Below are 18400 nucleotides of genomic sequence, written 5' to 3' on the forward strand. Positions count from 1 at the left end.
TTTCTCAAATGCCGTCCTGATCTATGGCGGCAGGAGAGAAATCCGGCCCTGGGAAGCATGAAATACGAAGATCTGGCCTTATAAGAGGCCAGAATCTGCAAATACTCCCTTCTCTACAGATTATGATCCAATGTAACACAGAAAGCCTAGAAGGAAGCCCTTTCTCAAGGTTAAGACTTCCTTCCTGGCTTTCTGATACTGGATGGAGTGGAGTTTGGCTTCCATTGCAACTCCTTCCAGGAAGATCAAATGATTACACAAAAGTCATGGCAATTGTATTCTAACACTATAAATACAATTGCCATGGCCTACAATTGCGAGTGCCTGCTGCTTCAGCAGAGATTTGCAGCAGACACTCGCAATGTTAACCAAAATTCGTCTGAAAGTTAGAAGATGGGCTTTTTCTCAAGGTCAAAGTCCATTTCCTAACCTTCTTATATTATTTATTATTAAAATAACCATTTTGACAGATTATTATTTTTTATCCCGGCATCATCAGCTTGTCATTCTAAGCTTATCATTTTCAGCTTATACTTATAAATTCTAAAACAGTGATTATTGAATTCACGGAATAGAACACCACATTAAGAAATATTATTTACTAACTTTTTCAATAATTAAAAAATATCAATGATACTTAAGTGTCATCACATACAACACATTCTTATGATCATCATAATATATATTATAGAATATTGCATAATAATCCAAATTCAATTTCAATATTAAAGTGTACTATCCATTATCTCTTAACATCATAACATACTCAACGAGTACTGATCATATGCTATTGATCAAGCCTTTAAAACAAACTACATATAAGATTGCTTTAAATTGACCAAAAAATTGAATACTTGCTTTAAATTGACCGTTCAATTTAAAGTTCGTCCCAAAATACAAACTTCTCCAAAATGAAAAACTATACACTATTTTTTACATTTATCTATTTAAAATGTCAGTTTATTACTTGACAAAACACAATATTTGGTAAATTTTTAAATTTGGTCAAAGCACCCAATGAGCTCATTTCGATTTTCTCCAAGGAGAAGAGGAGAAACTAATCAATTTTGAATATGTGGGGAAGACAGACTAATTCAATTTCTCCATGAAGATTGAGAAATGGAAAAGCTTTGGAGACGGATATTGCATTCTCTTAAAAATGTATAGGGTATTCTTATTGACTTGCAATTTAATTGTTCACTGACAAAAATTTTCTTTTTATTTAAGTATCTGAATCAAATGCAAACATATCATTAAAAATATCTTAAGATATTAATTAATGATGGCGTATTTTTTTACTTTTTTGATGGAACTAATCCTGCAGAAGCAGTTTTTACAAATGTAGAAAGATATGAAAAATTATAAGTGATAATTTTTCCAGAATTTATTGAACAATTTTCATTAAATAAATGATTAAAAGTGTTAAAAAATGAGTTTATTGTTAGATTATTAAATATAACAAGTCCATTTGTTGAATTTGAATCAACATATGAATCTGAGATAGTCAAAGTGTAGCCTTCCCCTTTGTTCTGATTTTTGTTCATTTTTTAACATTATTATGGCAAAAATATTTTACGGGCGTGACATTGTCCCAATTAAATTGTGTATCATTCAAATAATAATATTTTCAATAGGTTTGCTAAATTTTTTCCATATTTTTCTTATATTCATGAAAGTGTTGATGAGTTCGAATATATTGAATCAATTGCATTCAACATATAACTTATTTTATCAAAAGCAGATTCATGACAGAATTTATTCATTAGATCTATTAAAAGAGAAGATTGTTCTTATTGAAGGCCGTCTTAAATCAGAATCAGCAACATACACACAGAAATGCCATGAAGTCGACGAATTGAAGAAAACATTGTTGTCCGAAGTTGAAAAACAGAAGAAATTGATGGACAAATCGAAACATTCCGTTTATTTACGAACGGAATGTCGAAATCTTGAGAAAGGAATCCTTTTCCAACAAGGTCGTGTTCGTGCTCTTGAAGATGAACTTGAAACGCCGATGAATATCCACAGATGGCGTTTCTTAGAAGCATCGAATCCAGAACTTCTTAATCTCCTCAAGATGACACAAGAACTCCGAAACAAACTTATGGAACGTCTTTATCGAATCGACAAACTTAAAGTTCTTCGTGAAGAACGTCGTAAACTTCTTGTTCGCGAACAAAGGAAAGTTGGAAGTCAAACGAAAGATGACGGTGATGAAGAAATTAGAATTCTTGAAGAACAGCTCGAAATGAAGACGAAACAACTTCAAGAGATCGAAACAGAGCTGTTTGATCGCTCAAGTAACATCGATGAACTTAAGAAGAGTGTTGAAGAAGTTCGTGGTGAACTCAATTACACTAAATCATCATATTTCATGGAGAAGAAGAAAGTCCACGAGATGAGGTCATCAACACAGTCAAAAACAGAAGAAATAGCAGGAAACACAGCCAAGTTCATTGGCGGTGGATTCCCAGTCAGTTCAGTTCCTTCAACAGCACAATCTATCTCTGCAATCGAAGGGAACAAGATAAACAAAGCAATCGTAATTCCGAAAGTAACAAATTCTCGTCCTTCGAAAGTTTTACCTAAAGGATGGAATCCATCACGACAAGCACTCAAACCTTTCTTACCAACTGTCTCCGAACTTCGTGCTTAATTATTTCTATTTCTATATTGTTTTTTTTTATTTGTTATTTTATAAATTGTTTGATTTACTTTATTTAATATTAAGAATTCATTTGAAGTTAAAAAAATTTCATACACTCTCAAAACTAATAAACGCCTATTTTTAAATCCTGCAAATCCAGATACAATGAAATTTCTATGCATTTATTGCTTGCGATGTTATTTTTCTTAATTAGTATTTCACAATATCCAATTAGAAATGTATTGCTTCCTTTTGGTTTGTTTTCTCCTCATTTAAAAATTGAAAAATTAAAAGCAAAGTTTTTATAAAAAAGAAAAGATTTAACAGCTTAAATAATTTGTTTTGCCGTTGAACAGAATAACGACTTTTGTCGACATAATACTGCCATTTATATCTATACTTTGCGTGAAAATAATCCTGCAGTTGCAGTTTTTGCAAACTTTGAAAGAAAAATCGATTTAAGGGAGATTATTCTATGAGAAACTATTGAGCAGTTTTCATTAAATATATGAGTAAACGTATTAAAATCGTAACCTTCTTTTATATTCTTAAATATAACAGTTCCTGATCCTGTGGTTGAATTAGAGTCAACATATGAATCTGAAATAGTCGAATTATAACCATCTATATCTTGCCCAAACATGTATTTTGCAGTGTTATTTAAAAATATGCAGTGATCTAAATTAGTTTTGGATATACAATAAAATAGAACTTGGTTTTTATCTGCTCCACATTTATTTCCAATAATATTACAATACGAAACTGTATGAGTTAATGAATAATCTGAAGAGGAAAATAAAAGCGAAAAACTTTCAATTTGAGCGTTTTCTCTAAATGTTGAAAAATTATATGTACCCGAATTTCCTAAAAGTCCAATAGTTATTGATGAATACATTTGTTGTTTGTGATGTTGTTATTATCAAAACATATATCGCCAAAAGAAATACCAAATGTGTAACTTCCTTTTTCTTCATTTTCTCCACATTTAAGAACAGAAACTTCAATTGCATAGTTTTTATTAGAAAGGTATTGCTTAGCAGCTTGAGCAAATGCCATAGCTTGCTCTGCTATTGACGCATAATAACATGTTCGATGTTGGACGAACTCTCCATCTGCTTGGCAGTTATAATAAACAGACCCTCCACCATATTCTGTGGTGGAACTACAATTGGTAAATACTGTTTCTTCAAGTAATGTACACACTTTATTAGTTCTTTGAATGCAAATTGCGCCAGTTTCTTTGCATTCTTTATAGAAACAAAGTAAAACATAATAATTATTGATACTGCTATTATCAAATAATACGGTCCCATTTTGTATATAGTCACATTTATCTTTACTACCAAAATATTGATCCCAGCTGGACTTTTTTGCATTTTTCAAATTTAATATGTGCATTTAAATATGCCGAAGATTGATTAGGTTTAATCATCTAGTAATGAATATTATTCTTCTCTTTGTTCTGTATCATAAAGTTCATCACTGCAAGATTTGTCTGTATTTTGTCGCATAATAAAGTCGTAAAAATATTTTTACGGGTGTGAACTATCCAAAGAAAAAGAATTTCCAATTTAAACTGTGACATCGCTAATGATCGAAAAATTAACAATTTTAATAAGGATCTAATTTGTAGAAATAACAACAAGAACCTCCAAAATCCAAAATACAAAGGGACGAACTTTAAATTGAATGGTCAATTTAAAGCAAGTATTCAATTTTTTGGTCAATTTAAAGCAATGAATGAGAAAAACTTTGAGCTTAGGGCTAATGAAGGTTTTTACAACGTAGATAGATAGACAAATGTATATGTCATCATTCCTATGAGTATGGTAGATTTCTATAAAAAGTGAGTGCAATATCACATTGCATTTCGAAACATGAGAGAAATAAGCATATATATACGTTATTACATATATATCTATATGCTATTCTATATTATTACAATGTTAAAATAAGAAAAGCTCTAAGAGTCTCATTTGAAATATAATCTATGTTATTTTTATATAACAATTATCAATGAGAATGTAAATTATATTTGATTAGACGATAAATGATGAATAGACTTAATTATTTATGATTAGACATGTGTGAATAGAAAAATTTGTTAACATTTATGAAGATAATGTGTTTTGATTGAGATTACATTTGTGCTTAGTGGGATATTGCTATTATATTGCATTTATATGTGTAAATTAGGAAAACTCGCACTTTTTCACTTGAATGTGATTCATTGAATTTTAATTCAAGAAAGGAGTTTACAAATGCAGAGTATTGTTCCTTTACCCTGCATTTGTAAACTCCTTTCTCGAATAGCTTGCACTTTTTCACTTGAATGTGATTCATTGAATTTCAATTCAAGAAAGGAGTTTACAAATGCAGAGTATTGTTCCTTTACCCTGCATTTGTAAACTCCTTTCTTGAATATCTTCATTTCTTTTAATTATAAAGATCACATTCTGTATAAAACTCCTCAAATATCCTCAATTTCCCATTACAATAATAAATAACCATTTTCTATATTTCTTAAATTTCTCTAATCCTTAATTTTCTTATCAAATTTGTTATTTTTTCAATAATTTTTAAAATTTTCTAATATTTTTTGGAAATTTTTATTTAATTTTGTGAGAAATTTATTCAATTCTTATTATATAATAATATTATTCAAAAATATTGTTGTAATTTTTCAGTGATTACGATAATTTTTAATTCAATTTTTAATCGAATGTTTTGATGGGACGAGCTTACTGAGCATTGGCTCATCCCATCAAAACATTCCATTCAAAACTCTGGCCTTCATCGAGGCCAGAGCTCACAATTCATCTCCTCAGAGCCAAGTTCCTCGACGGTCGTCCTCATTAGGCACGATCCGAGAGGAACTTGGCTCTTCATTAAAATCACAAGCTCTGGCCATTGCTAAGGCCAGAGCTTCGCAAACCATCCTCGGGGCCGGTTTCCTCAAAGACCGCCCTGATTCAGGGCGGCCGGAGAGGAATCCAGCTCCGAGAGAGTGCCCATACGAAGCTCTGGCCTTAGCAGTGGCCAGGGCTTTCAAAAACAATCCTCAGGGCCGAGTTTTGCGATGATCGTCGATCATGTCGACAGTCTCGCAAGAACTCGGCCCTGAAAGACATACAGATACATGCTCTGGCCCCAGCAAAGACCAGGGCTTCGTTTTAAATACCCAGGGCCGGCTTTCTCAAATGCAGCCCTTATCCCGGGCGGCAGGAGCGGAATCCGGCCTTGGGATACTTACCAAACGAAGCTCTGACCCTAGCAAAGGCCAGAGCCTACAAATGCAATCCTCAGGGCCGATTTTGAGGGAGATCGTCCACATCATTGACGATCTCCTCTCATTTCGGCCCTGAAAGAAAGAAATACACAGGCCCTGACCATAGCAAAGGCCAGGGCTTCGCTTTAAATCCATAGGGCCGGCTTTCTCAAATGCCGCCCTTATCCCAGGCGGCAGGAGCGAAAACCGGCCATGGGAATCCTACAATACCAAGCCCTGGCTCCTACTGAGGCCAGAGCCTGCAAAATTCATCCTCAGGGCCGAGTTTTGCGATGATCATCCACATGATAGACATTCTCGCAGAAACTCGGCCCTGAAAGACGTAATATCACAGTCTCTGGCCTCAGTAGAGGCCAGAGCCTCGCTTACATTACTCAGGGCCGGCTTTCTCAAATGCCGTCCTGATCTATGGCGGCAGGAGAGAAATCCGGCCCTGGGAAGCATGAAATACGAAGATCTGGCCTTATAAGAGGCCAGAATCTGCAAATACTCCCTTCTCTACAGATTATGATCCAATGTAACACAGAAAGCCTAGAAGGAAGCCCTTTCTCAAGGTTAAGACTTCCTTCCTGGCTTTCTGATACTGGATGGAGTGGAGTTTGGCTTCCATTGCAACTCCTTCCAGGAAGATCAAATGATTACACAAAAGTCATGGCAATTGTATTCTAACACTATAAATACAATTGCCATGGCCTACAATTGCGAGTGCCTGCTGCTTCAGCAGAGATTTGCAGCAGACACTCGCAATGTTAACCAAAATTCGTCTGAAAGTTAGAAGATGGGCTTTTTCTCAAGGTCAAAGTCCATTTCCTAACCTTCTTATATTATTTATTATTAAAATAACCATTTTGACAGATTATTATTTTTTATCCCGGCATCATCAGCTTGTCATTCTAAGCTTATCATTTTCAGCTTATACTTATAAATTCTAAAACAGTGATTATTGAATTCACGGAATAGAACACCACATTAAGAAATATTATTTACTAACTTTTTCAATAATTAAAAAATATCAATGATACTTAAGTGTCATCACATACAACACATTCTTATGATCATCATAATATATATTATAGAATATTGCATAATAATCCAAATTCAATTTCAATATTAAAGTGTACTATCCATTATCTCTTAACATCATAACATACTCAACGAGTACTGATCATATGCTATTGATCAAGCCTTTAAAACAAACTACATATAAGATTGCTTTAAATTGACCAAAAAATTGAATACTTGCTTTAAATTGACCGTTCAATTTAAAGTTCGTCCCAAAATACAAACTTCTCCAAAATGAAAAACTATACACTATTTTTTACATTTATCTATTTAAAATGTCAGTTTATTACTTGACAAAACACAATATTTGGTAAATTTTTAAATTTGGTCAAAGCACCCAATGAGCTCATTTCGATTTTCTCCAAGGAGAAGAGGAGAAACTAATCAATTTTGAATATGTGGGGAAGACAGACTAATTCAATTTCTCCATGAAGATTGAGAAATGGAAAAGCTTTGGAGACGGATATTGCATTCTCTTAAAAATGTATAGGGTATTCTTATTGACTTGCAATTTAATTGTTCACTGACAAAAATTTTCTTTTTATTTAAGTATCTGAATCAAATGCAAACATATCATTAAAAATATCTTAAGATATTAATTAATGATGGCGTATTTTTTTACTTTTTTGATGGAACTAATCCTGCAGAAGCAGTTTTTACAAATGTAGAAAGATATGAAAAATTATAAGTGATAATTTTTCCAGAATTTATTGAACAATTTTCATTAAATAAATGATTAAAAGTGTTAAAAAATGAGTTTATTGTTAGATTATTAAATATAACAAGTCCATTTGTTGAATTTGAATCAACATATGAATCTGAGATAGTCAAAGTGTAGCCTTCCCCTTTGTTCTGATTTTTGTTCATTTTTTAACATTATTATGGCAAAAATATTTTACGGGCGTGACATTGTCCCAATTAAATTGTGTATCATTCAAATAATAATATTTTCAATAGGTTTGCTAAATTTTTTCCATATTTTTCTTATATTCATGAAAGTGTTGATGAGTTCGAATATATTGAATCAATTGCATTCAACATATAACTTATTTTATCAAAAGCAGATTCATGACAGAATTTATTCATTAGATCTATTAAAAGAGAAGATTGTTCTTATTGAAGGCCGTCTTAAATCAGAATCAGCAACATACACACAGAAATGCCATGAAGTCGACGAATTGAAGAAAACATTGTTGTCCGAAGTTGAAAAACAGAAGAAATTGATGGACAAATCGAAACATTCCGTTTATTTACGAACGGAATGTCGAAATCTTGAGAAAGGAATCCTTTTCCAACAAGGTCGTGTTCGTGCTCTTGAAGATGAACTTGAAACGCCGATGAATATCCACAGATGGCGTTTCTTAGAAGCATCGAATCCAGAACTTCTTAATCTCCTCAAGATGACACAAGAACTCCGAAACAAACTTATGGAACGTCTTTATCGAATCGACAAACTTAAAGTTCTTCGTGAAGAACGTCGTAAACTTCTTGTTCGCGAACAAAGGAAAGTTGGAAGTCAAACGAAAGATGACGGTGATGAAGAAATTAGAATTCTTGAAGAACAGCTCGAAATGAAGACGAAACAACTTCAAGAGATCGAAACAGAGCTGTTTGATCGCTCAAGTAACATCGATGAACTTAAGAAGAGTGTTGAAGAAGTTCGTGGTGAACTCAATTACACTAAATCATCATATTTCATGGAGAAGAAGAAAGTCCACGAGATGAGGTCATCAACACAGTCAAAAACAGAAGAAATAGCAGGAAACACAGCCAAGTTCATTGGCGGTGGATTCCCAGTCAGTTCAGTTCCTTCAACAGCACAATCTATCTCTGCAATCGAAGGGAACAAGATAAACAAAGCAATCGTAATTCCGAAAGTAACAAATTCTCGTCCTTCGAAAGTTTTACCTAAAGGATGGAATCCATCACGACAAGCACTCAAACCTTTCTTACCAACTGTCTCCGAACTTCGTGCTTAATTATTTCTATTTCTATATTGTTTTTTTTTATTTGTTATTTTATAAATTGTTTGATTTACTTTATTTAATATTAAGAATTCATTTGAAGTTAAAAAAATTTCATACACTCTCAAAACTAATAAACGCCTATTTTTAAATCCTGCAAATCCAGATACAATGAAATTTCTATGCATTTATTGCTTGCGATGTTATTTTTCTTAATTAGTATTTCACAATATCCAATTAGAAATGTATTGCTTCCTTTTGGTTTGTTTTCTCCTCATTTAAAAATTGAAAAATTAAAAGCAAAGTTTTTATAAAAAAGAAAAGATTTAACAGCTTAAATAATTTGTTTTGCCGTTGAACAGAATAACGACTTTTGTCGACATAATACTGCCATTTATATCTATACTTTGCGTGAAAATAATCCTGCAGTTGCAGTTTTTGCAAACTTTGAAAGAAAAATCGATTTAAGGGAGATTATTCTATGAGAAACTATTGAGCAGTTTTCATTAAATATATGAGTAAACGTATTAAAATCGTAACCTTCTTTTATATTCTTAAATATAACAGTTCCTGATCCTGTGGTTGAATTAGAGTCAACATATGAATCTGAAATAGTCGAATTATAACCATCTATATCTTGCCCAAACATGTATTTTGCAGTGTTATTTAAAAATATGCAGTGATCTAAATTAGTTTTGGATATACAATAAAATAGAACTTGGTTTTTATCTGCTCCACATTTATTTCCAATAATATTACAATACGAAACTGTATGAGTTAATGAATAATCTGAAGAGGAAAATAAAAGCGAAAAACTTTCAATTTGAGCGTTTTCTCTAAATGTTGAAAAATTATATGTACCCGAATTTCCTAAAAGTCCAATAGTTATTGATGAATACATTTGTTGTTTGTGATGTTGTTATTATCAAAACATATATCGCCAAAAGAAATACCAAATGTGTAACTTCCTTTTTCTTCATTTTCTCCACATTTAAGAACAGAAACTTCAATTGCATAGTTTTTATTAGAAAGGTATTGCTTAGCAGCTTGAGCAAATGCCATAGCTTGCTCTGCTATTGACGCATAATAACATGTTCGATGTTGGACGAACTCTCCATCTGCTTGGCAGTTATAATAAACAGACCCTCCACCATATTCTGTGGTGGAACTACAATTGGTAAATACTGTTTCTTCAAGTAATGTACACACTTTATTAGTTCTTTGAATGCAAATTGCGCCAGTTTCTTTGCATTCTTTATAGAAACAAAGTAAAACATAATAATTATTGATACTGCTATTATCAAATAATACGGTCCCATTTTGTATATAGTCACATTTATCTTTACTACCAAAATATTGATCCCAGCTGGACTTTTTTGCATTTTTCAAATTTAATATGTGCATTTAAATATGCCGAAGATTGATTAGGTTTAATCATCTAGTAATGAATATTATTCTTCTCTTTGTTCTGTATCATAAAGTTCATCACTGCAAGATTTGTCTGTATTTTGTCGCATAATAAAGTCGTAAAAATATTTTTACGGGTGTGAACTATCCAAAGAAAAAGAATTTCCAATTTAAACTGTGACATCGCTAATGATCGAAAAATTAACAATTTTAATAAGGATCTAATTTGTAGAAATAACAACAAGAACCTCCAAAATCCAAAATACAAAGGGACGAACTTTAAATTGAATGGTCAATTTAAAGCAAGTATTCAATTTTTTGGTCAATTTAAAGCAATGAATGAGAAAAACTTTGAGCTTAGGGCTAATGAAGGTTTTTACAACGTAGATAGATAGACAAATGTATATGTCATCATTCCTATGAGTATGGTAGATTTCTATAAAAAGTGAGTGCAATATCACATTGCATTTCGAAACATGAGAGAAATAAGCATATATATACGTTATTACATATATATCTATATGCTATTCTATATTATTACAATGTTAAAATAAGAAAAGCTCTAAGAGTCTCATTTGAAATATAATCTATGTTATTTTTATATAACAATTATCAATGAGAATGTAAATTATATTTGATTAGACGATAAATGATGAATAGACTTAATTATTTATGATTAGACATGTGTGAATAGAAAAATTTGTTAACATTTATGAAGATAATGTGTTTTGATTGAGATTACATTTGTGCTTAGTGGGATATTGCTATTATATTGCATTTATATGTGTAAATTAGGAAAACTCGCACTTTTTCACTTGAATGTGATTCATTGAATTTTAATTCAAGAAAGGAGTTTACAAATGCAGAGTATTGTTCCTTTACCCTGCATTTGTAAACTCCTTTCTCGAATAGCTTGCACTTTTTCACTTGAATGTGATTCATTGAATTTCAATTCAAGAAAGGAGTTTACAAATGCAGAGTATTGTTCCTTTACCCTGCATTTGTAAACTCCTTTCTTGAATATCTTCATTTCTTTTAATTATAAAGATCACATTCTGTATAAAACTCCTCAAATATCCTCAATTTCCCATTACAATAATAAATAACCATTTTCTATATTTCTTAAATTTCTCTAATCCTTAATTTTCTTATCAAATTTGTTATTTTTTCAATAATTTTTAAAATTTTCTAATATTTTTTGGAAATTTTTATTTAATTTTGTGAGAAATTTATTCAATTCTTATTATATAATAATATTATTCAAAAATATTGTTGTAATTTTTCAGTGATTACGATAATTTTTAATTCAATTTTTAATCGAATGTTTTGATGGGACGAGCTTACTGAGCATTGGCTCATCCCATCAAAACATTCCATTCAAAACTCTGGCCTTCATCGAGGCCAGAGCTCACAATTCATCTCCTCAGAGCCAAGTTCCTCGACGGTCGTCCTCATTAGGCACGATCCGAGAGGAACTTGGCTCTTCATTAAAATCACAAGCTCTGGCCATTGCTAAGGCCAGAGCTTCGCAAACCATCCTCGGGGCCGGTTTCCTCAAAGACCGCCCTGATTCAGGGCGGCCGGAGAGGAATCCAGCTCCGAGAGAGTGCCCATACGAAGCTCTGGCCTTAGCAGTGGCCAGGGCTTTCAAAAACAATCCTCAGGGCCGAGTTTTGCGATGATCGTCGATCATGTCGACAGTCTCGCAAGAACTCGGCCCTGAAAGACATACAGATACATGCTCTGGCCCCAGCAAAGACCAGGGCTTCGTTTTAAATACCCAGGGCCGGCTTTCTCAAATGCAGCCCTTATCCCGGGCGGCAGGAGCGGAATCCGGCCTTGGGATACTTACCAAACGAAGCTCTGACCCTAGCAAAGGCCAGAGCCTACAAATGCAATCCTCAGGGCCGATTTTGAGGGAGATCGTCCACATCATTGACGATCTCCTCTCATTTCGGCCCTGAAAGAAAGAAATACACAGGCCCTGACCATAGCAAAGGCCAGGGCTTCGCTTTAAATCCATAGGGCCGGCTTTCTCAAATGCCGCCCTTATCCCAGGCGGCAGGAGCGAAAACCGGCCATGGGAATCCTACAATACCAAGCCCTGGCTCCTACTGAGGCCAGAGCCTGCAAAATTCATCCTCAGGGCCGAGTTTTGCGATGATCATCCACATGATAGACATTCTCGCAGAAACTCGGCCCTGAAAGACGTAATATCACAGTCTCTGGCCTCAGTAGAGGCCAGAGCCTCGCTTACATTACTCAGGGCCGGCTTTCTCAAATGCCGTCCTGATCTATGGCGGCAGGAGAGAAATCCGGCCCTGGGAAGCATGAAATACGAAGATCTGGCCTTATAAGAGGCCAGAATCTGCAAATACTCCCTTCTCTACAGATTATGATCCAATGTAACACAGAAAGCCTAGAAGGAAGCCCTTTCTCAAGGTTAAGACTTCCTTCCTGGCTTTCTGATACTGGATGGAGTGGAGTTTGGCTTCCATTGCAACTCCTTCCAGGAAGATCAAATGATTACACAAAAGTCATGGCAATTGTATTCTAACACTATAAATACAATTGCCATGGCCTACAATTGCGAGTGCCTGCTGCTTCAGCAGAGATTTGCAGCAGACACTCGCAATGTTAACCAAAATTCGTCTGAAAGTTAGAAGATGGGCTTTTTCTCAAGGTCAAAGTCCATTTCCTAACCTTCTTATATTATTTATTATTAAAATAACCATTTTGACAGATTATTATTTTTTATCCCGGCATCATCAGCTTGTCATTCTAAGCTTATCATTTTCAGCTTATACTTATAAATTCTAAAACAGTGATTATTGAATTCACGGAATTACACACTACATTAAGCAAATTATTATACTAATTTTTCAATAATTAAAAAATATCAATGATACTTAAGTGTCATCACATACAACACATTCTTATGATCATCATAATATATATTATAGAATATTGCATAATAATCCAAATTCAATTTCAATATTAAAGTGTACTATCCATTATCTCTTAACATCATAACATACTCAACGAGTACTGATCATATGCTATTGATCAAGCCTTTAAAACAAACTACATATAAGATTGCTTTAAATTGACCAAAAAATTGAATACTTGCTTTAAATTGACCGTTCAATTTAAAGTTCGTCCCAAAATACAAACTTCTCCAAAATGAAAAACTATACACTATTTTTTACATTTATCTATTTAAAATGTCAGTTTATTACTTGACAAAACACATATTTGGTAAATTTTTAAATTTGGTCAAAGCACCCAATGAGCTCATTTCGATTTTCTCCAAGGAGAAGAGAGAAACTAATCAATTTTGAATATGTGGGGAAGACAGACTAATTCAATTTCTCCATGAAGATTGAGAAATGGAAAAGCTTTGGAGACGGATATTGCATTCTCTTAAAATGTATAGGGTATTCTTATTGACTTGCAATTTAATTGTTTCACTGACAAAAATTTTCTTTTATTTAAGTATCTGAATGAAAGCGCCAGCAACACTCGGCGCAATGTAACCAAAATTCGTCGATGGAAAGTTAGAAGAATGCTGGCCTTTTCTATCAGGTCAAATCCATTTCCGTAACCTTCTTAATATTTTTAATATATTTAAAATAACCGATTTGACAGCTTTGCTAATTTTTCCCGGCAATCATCAGCTTGTACATTCTAGCCCTTAATAAATTTTCCAGGCTTCATACATTATAAATTCTAAAATCAGTGATTATATGAATTCAACGGCAAATAGACACCACATTAAGAAATTATAATTATCATACTGAACTTCTTTCTTACAAAATAAATTTAAAAAAGATCAATGAATACTTATAGAAAAATCACTGCCAAAAAAAACAAAGCACGTAGTCATCACCAGCGTAGATACACATTGCTTTGATGATCCGATCAATAGATAATATATTATATGAGAAATTATTTTGCAGCATAATAGCATCCTAAATTTCAATTGCAATATTTAAGTTTGATCTATTCCTTACGTCCATTATTCTTACGCTCATAACAGTACTCAACGGTTAGTACTGATCATTATGCTATTGATCACCAGCCTTTTAAAACAAAACTAAGTATAATAGAAAAATCTGCTTTAACTGAGCCAAAGAAGATTGAGATCACAGACTGCTTTAAATTGAACCGCTTCCAATTGTGAAAGTTACGTTCCCAAGACATTAACAACACTTCTCCAAATGAAAAAAACTATACACTTTTTTACAATTTGTTTATTTGAAACGCTGTCAGTTTAGCTATAATTACATTGCACGAAAAACGAGAATATATTATTGGGTAAATTTTTAATGTGGTCAGAAGCACCAATTCGAGAGCTCATTTCGATTTTCCTCAAGACCGTACTGATGAGCAAGTAGCTGAGTGAATAATATTCTCAATTACTTTGAAATAATGAATAGTGGCGGCAAGATGGACTTCGAGACACATAATCTTCGAGATCCTTCTACACGGATGTAACAAGATTCTAATGAGAAATTGCTGAGAAAATTGGGGAACGGATAATGTGCATTGCTGCTGTAAAAATGTACTTATTTAGGGTGGGGTGGTTGGGTGTGTCGTGGGGGTAGTAAACGAATGCAAAAGAGAAACTGGGCGCGGAATTTGCATTCTAAAAGTCAACTATTTTAGACCCTCATTTTGAACTATGAGCAACTTTAGATGTTCACTGACAAAATAGTAACAATTTTCTTATTATTTTTAAACACGTTTATGAAGAGAAAACAGTATTCACCTAGAATCAAATCTTGCAAAAGTCATGAATCAGTTAAGATTTATCTTCACAACCAAGATATATCAATTAATAGATGGCGGTTATTCATTTTTTATGATACTGTGGTGCTTGGTGTGGAAGTGAAGGTACCTTCAGATGATCCAGCTCAGATATAAGCAGCTATTTAACTACAACAAGCATAGTTATGCAGGAGGAAGGTTCAGGTACCAAACAGCATATGAAGAAACAATTATAAATGTGAAATTTTTTTTATTTTTAACCTCAGGACATTTTAGGTCAATTAAAACCAGCAAATTTGGAATAACATAATATAAAGCTGCCATGGAGGACGTGCTTTAAATTGGACCGAAAGAAATACCCTTAAATAAAAACTATGCCTAATGTGAAGTTTTTGTCAATATGTGGAGAAGAAAAATGGAAGAAAAAAGGAAGTTTACACATTATTGGTATTTCTTTATGGGCGATAATATTATGTTTTGGATAATAACATAATCACAAACAGCAAATGTACTTCATCATAACTATTGGACTAGGAAATTCGGAGTACGATATAATTTCAACATTTAGAAGGAAAAAAAAATGTTTAAAAAACTGAGTATTCATTTTGTTAGAAAAACCGATTCACGTTCAATAATATAGAAAAGTTTTTCGCTTTCTAATTTATTATACCGTCAATTCAGATATCTCAGCATTCATTAACTCATTATTCGTTTTGATACGTATTTTGAAGTCAAGCAGATTGGAATTACTGAAAACTGATAGTAATAGTGTACCTTCCGCTTTTTGTTCTTGATTTTTGTTCATTTTTTAAAATTATATGGCCAAAATATTTTACGGGAATATTCTTCTGTTTTATTGGAAATAAACGCTCGTGTGCCCAATTAAATGATTCGGTGAGGCATGTATTAAATATATACCAAGTCTATATCCATATTTATATTGTATATGAGCCAGAAATAACATAATTTATTTAGATACACTGGTCAATGTTATTTTTTTAAATAATACACTGCAACAAAATTAACTTACAACTAGGTATTAACATTAGAATTTTACTTCCATGTAGCGAGCATAATGTAATTCTTGATAATATTCATGAAAAGTTGTGGTGTGCAATGAGATCTCGAATATCATTGAATCAATTGCCATTCAAACATATTAACTATATTATCAAAAGCAGATTCATGACAGAATATTCATTCATTAAATCTGGTCTGATTTAAAAGAGAAAAGTATTTGTTCTATTGAAGGCCGGGGCTTAAATCAGACAATCCAGCAACTATTAACACACAGATATACTGCCAATGAAGTCACGTGCATATTGCAAGAATAACTATGTAACAGAACACGAATTTTCATTGTGTGACTTGTTGTTCCGAAGTATGACACAAGAAAGAATTAACTTATATGGACAATATCGCACAAAACATTCACGTTTTCATTTACCGAACAGGAATGTGGCGATAATCTTTCAGAGTACATGACTAAGTGGTAATCCATTTTCCACAATGAGGATCGTAGTTTTCGATTGCTCTTAAGGAAAGATGAATGTTGAAACAGCCGTAATGAAAGAGGTTACAGTTTTTAATAATCGTCTTACCACAGATGCTGCTTTTCTCATATATATGTTAATCAAGCAAGTTCGAATCCTAGGAAACATTTAAACTTGAATGCTTTCCTCAACCGTAGTGAGCACAACTCGATGATAGTTATTTCTACTCACGAAACCACAAATACTGTAGTGAATGAAACTGCTTCCCTCATATCATAAATATCCAGCACAAACTTAAGGAAGTTTTTCTTTCGTGAAAAACGTCGGTACATTTTACTTTCTTCTTTGTCAAGTTCAAGTCTGAACTAAGGAAATTGTTGAGGAACTCAAACGAAAGAAGGACGATTAATGATAGACAATACTGCGTAGAAGGTTCTTTGTAAGTAACAGCTCGAGAAATTGAATGTACGAATTACAATTCTAAGAGACGTCGAAAACAGGAAGCTGTTTGTATCAGACTTACAAAGGATAACATATCTCAAAATGTGCGTGAGTATTATGAGTCGACAAATCGATCGGAGATTATCTGATGCCAACTGTGCAAAGAACGCAGAATATTTAACGCTGCTTTGTAATATGAATGCATTTATGCTTTTTATAAAAAATTTGCTTTTTATTTTTTTCAATTTTTAAATTGCAGTGGGAAAAACGAATATCGACAAAACTCAGGAAATTACACTAAATCAACTGCGAGTTGTGTGAGTGAGAGGCGAGAGATAAAGAAAGTACGATTTCACTGTGTGAAATTGGGTCATCGTACAACTATATTGTTTTCGAGAGAGAAAACTAATGAATTAAGAAAGAGAGTAAAGTGAGTGAAGGACATACGCACAGCAACTAAAACTGCAGAACTTGAGAAATCTACAGTTTGTAAATCGTGTGTGCGAGGTGTTGTGAGTGTCTAAAAGGTAGTACCTTGATGAGGCTGGCAAGAGGTGCGTGTGAATGTGTGGACAAGGAGTGTAACTTCGTGAGAGCAGGGTGGGAAGGGGCGATCTCATTATCATACATGTGTCAAATTTCGAAGGGACAACTCTTTAAGCATATAACAAAGCAAATCGATAAATTCCGAGATAGAAGTCAACAATCAATAAAAAGGTCTTCGAATCAATTTATGTCTACCTAAAAGAATGTAAATCCGAGTGACGAGCGCAAGCGCTGCAGAGAGTGTGTAACGTTACCACTGTCTCGAGACTTAGGCCGACGTACGCTTCGACCTGGGGGGGGGGTGTTGGTTAAGAAGGTTGTATGTGCTTTCGGCGGGCCGTGATGCGAATTCCATCCATTTTAGTAAAAACTGGTGGACAAGGACGAGAACCGGAGATTTGGTTTTAATATTTCGTGATATTCTATAATTTTCTTAATATCTGTGAGTGTGTGTGGTGGTCTCTGTGTATTTTATTAAATTGTGTGTGTAATTCTTTTACTTGTTACTTTCTGTAAACTATTGTGCAAAGAGAAGTGTTCAGTTTGGAAATATCTTTGTTAGTACAATAAGAGAATTTGGACATACGGCGTGTGAGAGAACGTGAAATGAAACGAGTGTGTGTTAAATCCTGCAAATCAGAGATACAATGAAAATTCTATGCAATCTTATTGCTGTTGTCGATTGTTTATTTGTGTGCTTTTAATGGAGTGTGAGCGGAGTGGTCCACATTAGAAATGGTATGCCTTTCGCCTTTTGTTTTTGTTTTCTCCTTCATTTAAA

General features: G+C 33.4%; 3 protein-coding genes across 3 annotated transcripts; 2 read left to right on the plus strand and 1 right to left on the minus strand.

The window, feature by feature from the left end:
• Positions 1-1669: 1669 nt before the first annotated feature.
• Positions 1670-2656, plus strand: TVAGG3_0256460 (cilia- and flagella-associated protein 58-related family; the record flags this gene model as incomplete). The annotated part of the gene is made up of 1 exon (XM_051228231.1): positions 1670-2656. The coding sequence occupies one exon, from the start codon at positions 1670-1672 to the stop codon at positions 2654-2656; it is 987 nt and encodes a 328-aa protein (XP_051097961.1).
• Positions 2657-7990: 5334 nt separating this feature from the next.
• Positions 7991-8977, plus strand: TVAGG3_0256470 (cilia- and flagella-associated protein 58-related family; the record flags this gene model as incomplete). The annotated part of the gene is made up of 1 exon (XM_051228232.1): positions 7991-8977. One exon carries the CDS (start codon positions 7991-7993, stop codon positions 8975-8977), a length of 987 nt encoding a protein of 328 aa, XP_051097962.1.
• An 8509-nt stretch (positions 8978-17486) lies between these two features.
• Positions 17487-17693, minus strand: TVAGG3_0256480 (uncharacterized protein; the record flags this gene model as incomplete). Its single annotated transcript, XM_051228233.1, has 1 exon — positions 17487-17693. The coding sequence occupies one exon, from the start codon at positions 17691-17693 to the stop codon at positions 17487-17489; it is 207 nt and encodes a 68-aa protein (XP_051097963.1).
• Between the last annotated feature and the right edge of the window lie 707 nt (positions 17694-18400).

The sequence above is a fragment of the Trichomonas vaginalis genome, chromosome V (genome assembly GCF_026262505.1).
Source record: "Trichomonas vaginalis G3 chromosome V, whole genome shotgun sequence".
Taxonomy (NCBI): Eukaryota; Parabasalia; order Trichomonadida; family Trichomonadidae; genus Trichomonas; species Trichomonas vaginalis.